We start from the raw sequence: 11978 nt of genomic DNA on the forward strand, positions 1-11978 counted from the left end.
AGTGGCTCAGTTACTTGTTGGTGGACCTTGAGGACTGGAGTTGGCCACTCCTGCTATAGCACTATGTAGAAAAATATATTATCCCCAAATTATCAGTACTCGGGCCTTCATGCTTCCAGCCGAGGAAATAGAAATCAATGCTACCGTCAGATTGAGAGCTATATTTGGTTCTCAAGTTTCTGGGCATTGAAATAGGGTCAAGAAATAATTTTACGTCTACAATATTCATCTCGGATTGTTTTTACAAAAAAACAGGCTGTTGTACAAAAATACATTCAAACAAACTATCCAGTGAAATGGGAAAGACCAAATCGGAGACATTTTGAGATGTTAAAATAAAAAATTACATTTTTTTTTTTAAAAACCTGCATCGTGGCAAAAAAACAAAAAAACAGTACCTTGTATTAAGTATCATACATAACATTTTATTAATGCAATGTTTACGTCTATCTCTGTGCTTAAAAAAAAAAAAAAAATAGTATTTTTTTTTTTTTTTTTTATAACTCGCTTGGTATTGTAAGTTTTATGTCCCTCACATGATAGGAAATGCACATTAAGAGAGGATGCAAATGCATAATTACAGTGTTGTTACATGCCTTTTAAGCACTGACGGGATTGAACGGGGGGAGAACAGATGTCTCGTCGTAAGAGTGCCCCATCTAGGTTCTATTTATATACGGCATGTGGTCGTAATATTTTAATTCATGCACAATCCTGGTCTAAGATCTTCTGATGGGACAACTTATGAATGTCACCTCTTCGCTGGGCCATGTCCCATGGCCATTTGCCATGCCTGTCCCGGTTCTGTTTCTATACAGACACATTCTGTAAGGTTTTGCACACAGACGCCCTTAGTCCGAATCAGAGCTCGTGTTGGAAGACTTGTGCTTCCTTTTCTTCTTTTTCTTCTTCTTGTCTTTCTTCTTTTTCTTCTTCTTGTGCTTTCCCCGGGAACCAGATGAACTGGAGCTCCCGCTGCCATCTTCATCAGAGGTCGAATCTTCCAGCAGCTTTTTCAGCTGCTGGATCCTGAAACGCCCAAGGCACCAGTTATTGTCAATGCACATCCAAGTACAGTAAAAACATAGTAATACTTAGCGGGTTTGCTTACTAAAGTCTCCTGATTTCAAACCTGGAGCAAAATGAGTGCAGAAAACAGCACCATACTTACCAAAGAAAAGAACTCCAGTTAAAAGCAATTAAAGTGTGCAGCTGGGAGACTAGTAGATAGCCCCCTTATTTCAAATTACATCCCATATGATTTGAAGGTACAATCCCTTTTAAGATCAAACTAATTAAGATTTAGAACGGTACCAACGAGCCAAAATGCTCTGTTGTCTATTCCAAGCTGCATTGTCTGTACTGCCTGAAGCTTGTTATTGCCTCTAGAAGAATAAATATGTGGGAACTGCAAGACATCTGTATCAGAATAATTCATTTGGGACTACTCCATAAAGATCTAAATCTTCACACTTTCCAGCATTATTTTCAATGCTACAGTATACAAAATAGAAGATTTACTGTAGAACGTGAATTTCAAGGATGCACAAATTAATTAGTATTTGCAGCTAACAAAGTAGTAGGTGCCCCAAGCAGGTGCTCATTGGCATGATCTGGTTAACACCACGAAAGCCAAGCTGGTCATCCCCAGTGTTACATTTTATTCATTGATGAGGGTAACAATGCAAATGCTTGGGGCGGGCACCGTAACATCCTCTGGGGGTAGGATTCTCCGTGAACCCAAGACACCGCAGATTCTAGAAATAAGCAATGAATTACTAAGCCGGTACATGAGCATGTATCTTTTATCTGAATACATGATTGATTTTTTTTTGTATCACCAAAACATGGCATTACTGGAGTGTCCTGAGCAGAGGGTTGATTAATGCTGACCTAGGCAGTGCTGATTCCCAATCACATTCCTGTTCTTTTTCTTATGCGTCAGCCAGAGAACCTATACATTTAAATTGTAGTTCGCACATTGTGCAAGCCCACAAATTCGTCGCATACTGTACACGCCATTTCTTTTCTGTGCTGTAGAGGGCAGACAAGCACTGTGGCATGTCGCTAATAGAGTGGTTTCCAATTCATTTTCGGTTAAGGAAACCTATAATAATATTGTGAAATAATGCGGAACCCCAACCCTCTCTAATAGCGCGCCTGAGATCAGATGCATTGTAAGGAACCCAAACCCTCTCTAATAGCGCGCCTGAGATCAGATGCATTGTAAGGAACCCCAACCCTCTCTAATAGCGCGCCTGAGAGCAGATGCATTTTAAGGCACTGCCTTATGGTATGCCCGGGGAACCCCGGTTAAAAAACAATGGGCATATGCCTAACTAAAGAAATGAAACTGCAAATAACTGCAGAGACTTACAGATCAGCTTCTTGAAAACACCAAACGGTGTTCCCAAACATATTTTCTAGTAATATTTTCACGAAACAGGAGATAATTAAAGATCTTTCATGCACCTCTACATCTCGTTGGCCAATACCACCCGATTTAGAAAAAGTGTCCGATTGTTCTGTTTTTTTTTAAGATGAGAGGGTATTCCCTACTGTAAAAACTCAAACTACGACTACGCACCAAGGAACATCCGTCAGCCACCTCCGTTCATTACCTCAGTTCTTTCTCCTGGTCCTGTTTCTCCTTTATTAAGCCATACATTGGGTCTTCATGAGCCTGGTGGAATTGAAGACATTTTGAAGCAGCGATCCCTGGATTTTTACATTTAAGCAAAGAGAATGTGACTTTTCCGCTGTATGAGGGGGTAATTAAAATATTGAGATAATGTAACATACTGCTGGCTCAGTCAGTAGAACATGATGGGCCAAGCTCTCAACAAGAGCCTTGACGCATAGGACACTTTTACTATAGCTTCTGCTTGGTGCTGTAAAATGTAATGGATGACTTACCACCCTGAACTGCTCAATCTTTTGATTTCCTTTTATAAAGTAAGGACACTCCCGGTCTCCAGTTCTGTGGCCGTACTGCTTACACCTCCAACCTACGGGATGAACAAAAAAAAACAAGAACACGTGGGGAATAAACCCAGGAATGGGCAGATGAGAAAACGGTCATATATTGATGCACGCTCAATTCTTCATACATAGACATCCTGAAAAAGCTCTTCTGAGCATGGGAACTTCAGGGATTGAATTGGTTTGTGCCTGTCGCACTGCAACATGTTTATATCAATGTATATCCCTCTCCACTATATACACACATAACTATGTGTAAATATAAATAAATAAGTAGAAAAAAGAAAAAACATAGGCATTGCTATCCATTAGTATGATATTTTCTGATATTACCTGGGAGTTAAGGTGTGCCAACGCTTAGCACCCTTTTGTGGATCTGGGCCTCAGGCCCATATTCACTAAAGCTTTATGCATGTTTCAATTCCCACTCATAAGAATGGTAGTTAGGGCTAGCTAAAGTCTAGCATCCTTTAGTGAATATCGGCAGGAGAAGGAGTAGCATAGGGGTGAGAACACTGTCTTTGAAGAGGGTGATGTCGGTTCTAACCGCACTTGTATAAAATACTTTGGGACATATTTACGATGTGCTGCTAAGCCATAAGATGTGCTGTAGTCGTATGCTTTAGCACTGGCTGGTGAATATGGAGTTGCGTCTCGCTGTGCCTTGTGCACCAACACTAGATTGTGAGCTCTTCAGGGCAGCGACGCATTGTGCCTGCAAAATTCTATGCACAGTCAGAGTACACTGCCAGTGCTATACAAGGAACTATTATTAATAGCGTTTTAGTATTGATACAGACTACACAATTATGAAGTGGTGGAGCCTCTAGACATACTTACACTGCATAACCTTGACCTCTTTCCCTAACGGCATCCATAGTCCTTTTGTGGGAGCGTGAGCCAGGAACTCTCTGGCGTATTCATTACCAGGCAAATCTGGTATACAGTCTTCAGGTTTAGGATCTTCTTCCTAGTAACAAAAATAATAATCACTGGTTAACTTCAATCTCCTGCTTTGCGTGTTACATTTATTTGTTATAGACCATTGTGTGGGTGTCACAAACATTAACATACCTGGTTTCTAATTTGCTGTACCTATAATATTTTGTTACGGTGACAGTTATCAATGTCCTGGACACCTGCATACACTCAAGGCATCCATTATTTAGAGGGAAAAACAAGCAAACAAAAAAACGTTTGAGCACAGGCATGAGCTAAATGTACCCATAGTAGTGAGAAAGCAGAGCCGACTCCAGCAAGTTTGGGACCAGTTTTCTCCAAACATGATAGGCCCTTATTCTGCAGTAAACAACATTTGGTTGCGGCGGTTCCGCCGCGACAAGTGAACGCTGGCGTTTAGCCGCACGTGACCTCACCACAGGTACACTCTGATGCCAGCTGCTTCGCTGCTAAGGCAAGCCCCTACTCTAAAAAAAAACCTCATCTTAAACCCCAATACTAACGCTGCCCCCTACTCTAAAAACCTTAACCTGCTACCCTAAAACCCCTTATGTTAACCCACTAACTCAACCACTAAAGCCCCCTACCCTTAAACGTAGCGTATTGTAGAAGCAGCCAAGCGTCCAGCAGCAGAACGGCTGCGGGTCTCTCTGCGGCCAAACGCTGGCGGAGACTTGGTCACGACCAAATGTCCCATTCCGCTCATTCTCCTTGCTAGGCACCACCACAAGTCTATAAACAACTCTGTGCGGCCCCTCCCCACTCACTTCATATAGTTAATTAGTGAAACTATTTGAGTGAGATCAGTTCCACATAGGGCCAATGTTATCAAATAACAAGTAACAAGTCTAACGGGTTAAAAGGTCAGTTACATGAAGGACTAAAGTGACCCAACAACAGTGATCTGTTCAGTGGTTTAAACGTTAAAGAATTAGTTCCCCACAGGACGCTAATCTCCCAGGAGTTAAATGGGCGGTGATGAGAAACCAGAAGACAAGCAGATTCGGAGGTCGTGGTGGCACCGCCTACAGTGGAGGGGAAACTCTTTTGGTACCATGTCGTTTCCAAACATGATTTTGCCAACGCCTTCAACAAAGTTATAAAAGAGATGTACACTTCGACCCTCCAATAACAGCTATAATTGACCCAGGCTATTAAAGGCTGGGATTTTCTCCAGCAAGAGTCTGTTACAGATGTAGTAGATAAGAGGATGGTACCATGTTAGCCCGTAGAGCAGACAGAAAACAGTTCAGTAAAAGTGATACCTTTTAAGCGTGAACTAGTGGTTAAAAGAGAGTGCGAGCTTTCAGGACCTTAAAGGTCCATTGAAAATCTATCTGAAGAAAGGACTTTAGTGGACCTGAATGCCAGCACTCTTTTTAATAGCGAACTAGTGTATAAAAGGTAGAATTTCTACTTTACTTTTGTTCTTTTGGCAGATGGAGCGCGTGAAATCGTTTCCCCCAGATGACAACATTACCTGCAGTGTGTCTATAAGATTCAATAGCAATGTTGGTGCAGAATATCACAATATGGCCCACCACAATGCACCAGAGGGGTCAATAAAGCCTGCTACATCTGTAGTTTGCATACATGACTTAAGAGCCAAGACTTGTCTTATCCCTAACCAAGGAAAGAATGTTGCAACAATTCCTGCAATAATCAGGATTGGGTTATCAACGAGATTAATACCATAGGTGTTGCAGTCCATTTGAAGCCTGTCTTGCTGCACATGCATATTCTATTCAATTACCTTGATTAGTCCCGGGGGCGGTTTCTCATAGCTGGAAGAAAGCACATTACATGTATATAACACACATTAGCAACGAGCAGCGGCATAGAAATAGGAAACAAAATACCCTTACGCCATATGGGAAATGTGTGACTAAATCTTTATTTAAAATGTACATTTCATTATTTTAATCTATATTATGTATTTAACTTCTTTCTTTTTTTACACCTCTCATTCAATACTGTACAGTTAGTGTAACAGAAAAGTCCCCTCTATGTATTTGCGTACAGATCATCGGAATACCTGTGATGTTGTCGCTTGTATTAGTGATGTTGACAGCAAAAGAGCATTCACAAAAAGAAGGCCTTTGCAAATGGCTGTCCTGTTGGCAAATAATTCATAGATGTTGCTGTCCTCTCAAAGAAGCATTCAGTCATACAGCGCTCAATAGCACCATGTGCTACCTATCAATAAGCAACTGTACAGCTCTGTACACACAACCAGGGGCAGGCTGGCCTGGGGGGCAGAGGGGAAATTGCCCCCGGGCAAGTCAGATTGAAACCATTTGGGCCAGTAGCAGAGAGGAGAAGCTGTGGATTCCAGCCAGCAAGTGGTGCTGCAGAGCCCAGCAGCTCATCCTCTCCCGGGCTAGGTCCTCTCTGCAGTGTGCTGCTGGTATTGATGTGTGTATGTATATACGATGTGCGTGTATTATATATGAGATGTATGTGATGCATGGATGGTGAGCGTCTGTGTATGATGCATACATGCATGGATGGTGTGTGTCTGTATGATGCACAATGGTGTGTGTGTGTATGTATATGATGCATGGATGTGTGTGTGTGTGTGTGTGTGTGTGTGTGTGTGTGTGTGTGTGTGTGTGTGTGTGTGTGTGTGTGTGTGTGTGTGTGTGTATAAATGACTCATGGATGGTGTGTAACCTATCCAGCAACACTTTTTATGCACAAACACCCTCTGTTATACCAACAAACAGATGCACACTGCACAGCCAGCTCCTTACAAGATCTCAACATGCTTCTGGATTTGTTGCACTGTGCGATCATTACTACTGCTGCTGCTTCGTCTCCTTTTTCTCTCACTGCAGTCCTGCTCCCTGTGGCTGCTGCTGCTTCCTGGACTGACAGCATCATCTTCGTTCCCCTTGTGATGCTTGTGGCTGCGCCTGTCCCTGGGCTCCTCTTCTCTTCCTCTGTGAGACATCTCCCCACTCTCTATGAATCGCCGCCACCCGCTCTCAGTCCAGGGCAAGTTCTACATCACTGGGAGAAGAAGAATGGGACAAGTTTATCGAAACATATACACTGATTCTATGTGCATGGCAAGAAATCATGAATAAGCATAGACTAAGGACATGTAATATAGATTCCAAAAACCAGTACAATGCTTCTGAACAAGTACTTGGGATTTGAAACCTCTGCAATGTTTTGGAACATGGGCTTATAATCTGATCCCAGAACAATGTTTGAGATACAATAAAAGGGAACCGGGCCCAAGAACCAAGATGTGGATCCAGAACCCAGGGCAATGCTTCAGTGTATAAATAATTAGAACCCAGAGCAATGCTTCAGTGTATAAATAATTAGAACCCAGAGCAATGCTTCAGTGTATAAATAATTAGAACCCAGAGCAATGCTTTGGTAGCAGGGTATGGATCCAGAACCAGGGCATGGAATCAGAATCCAGAGCAGTGCTTCAGTTCCAGGGTATAAAATCAGAACCCAGGGTCATGCTTCAGTACGAGGGCATGGAATCAGAACCCAGTGTCATGCTTCAGTACCACGGTATGGAATCAGAACCCAGTGTCATGCTTCAGTACCACGGTATGGAATCAGAACCAAGGGCAATGCTTCAGAACCAAGGCATGGAATCTGAACAAAGGGTAATACTTCAGAAGCAGGGTTTTGAATTAAAAAAAACTAAAACAAACTCATACTTTATAACACAGAGGTGGGATCAGGACTCACATCAATGGTCTGAATTCAGTGTATTCACAGATATAATATCAAAGAACCAAAATCAGTAATAAAGATTTTCAGGAGGAGGTGAGAAGGGATGAGGGGTGAGAGGTGTTGGGGGGGATGGTGGGTGAGAGGGGATGGGGGGGTGAGAGGTGTTGGGGGGGTGAGGTATTGGGGGGGGTGAGAGGTATTGGGGGGGGTGAGAGGTATTGGGGTGAGGTGAGAGGGGTTGGGGGAGGTGTGTGAGATGGATTGGGAGGTTTGAGGGGGGGAGGTGGAGGACTATGTCCACAACAGGAAAACTACTGGTTTGGATCAGTCAAACTCGATTAAAAGTCTGCTGATAACCCAGATGCATCATCTGATCCCATCAGGAACAGGTCAGGAGGTGAAAAACCGAATCTACTGCATTTCCTCCCAGCAATGTGACGAAGCAGCAGTGAATTAAAGCGCCACGCACTTCCCTGGCAGGCATTGCCTGTCTGCAGTCACTTACTTGTCCTTCCTCTTGATGTGAGGCTGTTGTGATCATCAGATTATTCCACGCCTCTGCACCATAGAGTTCAATGTGTAAGAGAGAGAAGGAGCTGGACTTCAGCAAACACTTCCGCCCACCGCAGCCTCCTGCACTCAGCATGGACAGCTCCCCCGCTGGGCTCAAGCTGCCAGTGCAGCTTCAGTCAGCACAGATCCCTTTTTTTTTGTTGCCTAGTCTGTGTTTCTTTCTAATTTCGTTAAATTACAATGATCTGTGATTAGTAACCCCCCCCCCTTTGTAAACTCTCAGTAAAGGGAAAAATAAACTTAAAAAAAAAAAGATCATAGTTAAAAGTCAACACCACACAAAAGAGAAAATTCATTACATCTCAGAAGCAAGAGAAAAATAAGTAGGTAAAAGTGGAGTTTGTGGAAGAGAAAAGGAATAAAGGGTCACATATTAATGCTATTATTAAAGAGGCACTCCAAGCAGCTTAGACAAAATCTTTTTTTTTTTAAGATATGCAGCCTTTGATTACCTTTATTGAAAACTAATTACTTAAGCTGCCGATTGATTAGTTCTTCCGTAATCAATCAGCAAAATTCTGCTTCCCAGGGTTTACTAAATGGCTGCCTTTCAGTTTCAAGTCAACCCTTCAGTCAGTGTAACTCAGCAGCTACCATGTATTCTTATATTACTAGGGTAACAGTATCTATTGTTACAGTTTGCAGCTCCAACTGCTGGAAATATTGGCAGCAAATTCTCACATACCGGAAAGTAGGAAAGTATTGCAAAGATCTTTCACTGCTGGGGAAGGTTTTTAAAAACGTGCTATAGAAATCAAAGAATGTTCATTATATTAAAACTACAAATGGCATTAAGAGTTCAATTTTTCTACTAACGAAGGTGACTATGAGCCAAAAAACGGGGAGCGAGGACTAGACGATCAAACAAGAAGTGGCACCCCTTCAAAAAGGAAAAAGACCCGTTAGACCCTGATAAAAATATGGTTATTAACATCTCAGGCATCCCTTTATCTAAGGATGCCACAGCAATGCTCAATCGAGGATTGAATTTTGTCCCTAGCGATAACTTTGAACTTTGAATTGTTTGACATCACCATAGACCTACAGCGGTTTATGAGAAAATTGTCCCTTAAAAAATTCTTCTGTAGGAAACCAGATGAAGTCCTTTTCAGAACAAACAGCATTACAAGATCTAAATGATCTACTACAAGAACAGGTGACACAAGACTCCGACAGCCTTGGGGATGTAGATCCATCTCTATTTCTGGTGGGTACCCGACATTCTTCTTTCAGAAGTAAATCTATTTTTTACCATACCCTTATTAAGGGACCTTATCTTCAAAGTTTTGAAAGATTAGTAGAGAGGGACCTACAGCTCCTGGCAAGAGGTTTCACCTGTTCTTCCACTGGTTACAATAACTTATCAAGGGAAGAGTTAGTGGAATTTGAGAGTCTGAAAAGGAACAAGGACTTAATCATCAAAAAAGCCGATAAAGGCGGTGCAATAGTTGTACAGCATATTAACGACTATATTTTGGAAGCCCTACGACAGTTGGGAGATCAGAGTTCTTATCAGAAACTTGAATCTAACCCGACTAAACATTTTCTTGTTGAATACCTTACCCTCATTGACCTGGGAAAGGAGTTGCGAGTTTTAAATGATAATGAGTCCTCATTCCTTAATGTTTTACATCCCATCTTACCTATATTTCACCATCTCCCAAAGGTCCACAAATCTCTTGTCAACCCTCCAGGTAGACCAATTATTTCTAGCATTGGATCTTTGGGAGATGGTTTGTCTAGGTACGTGGATTCCTTCCTACAGCCACTTGTGCACGACCTTCCCTCTTATCTTAGGGATTCCTCTGATCTACTTAACACTGTATCTACACTCACATGGTGCACACAATACACATGGGTTACTCTCGACGTCACGTCATTATACACTGAAATTCGTCATGCACAATGGATTCAAGCTACACAATATTTTTTTGATAAATCTTCACTATCACCAGCACAAATTGTTTTCATTATGGAGGCAATTTCATTTTTGTTACATCACAATTATTTTCTTTTTGATTCCACTTATCTTCAGACACGGGGTACTGCTACGGGCACTTCTTTTGCCCCATCATATGCAAATCTTTTTATGGGTTTCTGGGAGGCTTTATTTATTTTTGGGGACAACAATCCATATCGATCTAATATTGTATTTTACCGTCGATTCTGATTTGGAAAGGTAGCAATATAGAATTGGTTTTGTTTATTGACTACCTCAACAAAAACATATATAATTTAAAATTCACCTTTGAATCAAATAGACACCATATTAACTATCTAGATGTCTGTTTATACATCGATATGAATTGTAACATTCAAACAGATCTATACCGTAAGATTAACTCTCGCAATTCCTTTCTCCAGGCCAGTAGTGCACATCCAGTGCCATTAATTAAGGGAATACCTAAGGCGCAATTTTTGCGTTTACGCAGAGTATGTTCAACTGAAAAAGCCTTCAGTGATAGAGCTGATGAACTTAGGAACAGATTTCTGAGGCTATAATAAATTGAACATAGACTCTGCCTACTTTCATGCCTTACACGCTAACCGTGAAGAGTTGTTAAAACCTAAAAAGATAGCAAGAGATGAATTCTCTAAGGATACAACACCATTATTCATATCTACTTACAGTAGACAATCTAAACAAATTCGTAACATCATTCTAAAGCACTGGAATGTACTTAAACTTGATGAGGAACTTAAGACGTATTCAAACACCTCCTAAATTTGTGTTCCGAAGGGCAAAAACCCTGGAACACTATTTATCACCTAGTTTGGTACAGACCGGTTGTAAGACCAACATTACCACCAGAAGTAGAGGCTTCCAGAAGTGTGGTAATTGCAATATGTGCAGATATGCAACTCCACTTAAACATATTAAAAATGTATTTACCAAAGGTAATCTAAGAATTGGATCTTTGATTACGTGCAATTCTAATTATGTTGTGTATGTAACGGATTTTCTGGCCTAGCTTGACCCACCCAACCTCACATTGGCCCCTGTGGTCTAACCAGTCCCCATTACAGTGTAGTGTCTGGTGGTGCACCTGTTGGCGACAGGACTCCTGAGTCTCCCGCATGATGTTGTGTGGGGATTGCCAACCCAGACAGGCAGCTGAGGTAGTGTGCATGAGTCCTACCTATATCCAGTGCAGCGCCTCCACCTCATCAGGATCCCAGCGTCCGCTTGTGGATGGTCCTGGTGAGGAACTCCTCTGTGGTGCACTCCTCTGTGTAATCACTCCACACTTACACACGAGGGTATGATTTAACAGGATCATCTTTATTGACTTGCGGTGGGCCAGCTGCCCCTCACAGTGGGTGTACTTAGCCTCTCATGTTCACCGCACTTCCCTTTGAAAGGTGTCCTTTCCCCAATTTGGTGGATTCCCTATCTCCCCTTAGGGAGATAGTCCCTGTGCCAGGTCCCTGGTCACAGTCTTATAAGCTGTCTCCTCCCAAGCCTGCACTCAGACTTGCTCCTTGTCTCATAGCTACTACTAACTCCACTGATGATCTCTGAACACACACTGAAGAACTAACTTTTGAGCAGTGCTGTGCCTTATGTATCCTCTGGGGGCTGGCACAACTCTGACATCACTAATCATGGATTCAGAGCATGTGACCACTTCCATCCATACATAGGGCACCTCACCAGGGTGTGAGGGCAAACCTCCATAATTACTGCTGGCATGCCCACAACTTACCAGGCCTTACTGTCAGCAGGAGAGATGACTGCAGCCATTTTACAGCATGATTAC

General features: G+C 42.2%; 1 protein-coding gene across 4 annotated transcripts; it reads right to left on the minus strand.

Moving 5' to 3' along the window:
- Positions 1 to 224: 224 nt before the first annotated feature.
- RP9 (RP9 pre-mRNA splicing factor) lies at positions 225 to 8296 on the minus strand. Of its 4 annotated transcripts, none has more exons than XM_075586560.1 (7): positions 8150 to 8296; positions 6696 to 6954; positions 5696 to 5726; positions 3823 to 3952; positions 2917 to 3008; positions 2622 to 2683; positions 225 to 1029 (listed from the first exon to the last, which is right to left on the minus strand). In XM_075586560.1, exons 2-7 carry the CDS (start codon positions 6893 to 6895, stop codon positions 852 to 854), a joined length of 693 nt encoding a protein of 230 aa, XP_075442675.1. In that variant the 5' UTR covers positions 6896 to 6954; positions 8150 to 8296; the 3' UTR covers positions 225 to 851. The 4 variants fall into 4 exon arrangements, with proteins under 4 accessions (XP_075442675.1, XP_075442678.1, XP_075442676.1 ...); XM_075586563.1 differs by lacking the exon at positions 8150 to 8296 and adding an exon at positions 8114 to 8136; XM_075586561.1 differs by lacking the exon at positions 8150 to 8296 and adding an exon at positions 7660 to 7789.
- Between the last annotated feature and the right edge of the window lie 3682 nt (positions 8297 to 11978).

The sequence above is a fragment of the Ascaphus truei genome, chromosome 2 (assembly GCF_040206685.1).
Source record: "Ascaphus truei isolate aAscTru1 chromosome 2, aAscTru1.hap1, whole genome shotgun sequence".
In the NCBI taxonomy this organism is placed as follows: Eukaryota; Metazoa; Chordata; class Amphibia; order Anura; family Ascaphidae; genus Ascaphus; species Ascaphus truei.

Bases quoted from the DNA above. Each gene is read 5' to 3' on its own strand.
- RP9 (XM_075586560.1), bottom strand. From the start codon at position 6,895: ATGTCTCACAGAGGAAGAGAAGAGGAGCCCAGGGACAGGCGCAGCCAC. The intron at 5,727-6,695 runs GTAAGGAGCTGG...GCTTTCTTCCAG, and splicing joins CAGAAGCATGTTGAGATCTT to CTATGAGAAACCGCCCCCGG. The intron at 1,030-2,621 runs GTAATGAACGGA...TGGGCGTTTCAG, and splicing joins GACCAGGAGAAAGAACTGAG to GATCCAGCAGCTGAAAAAGC.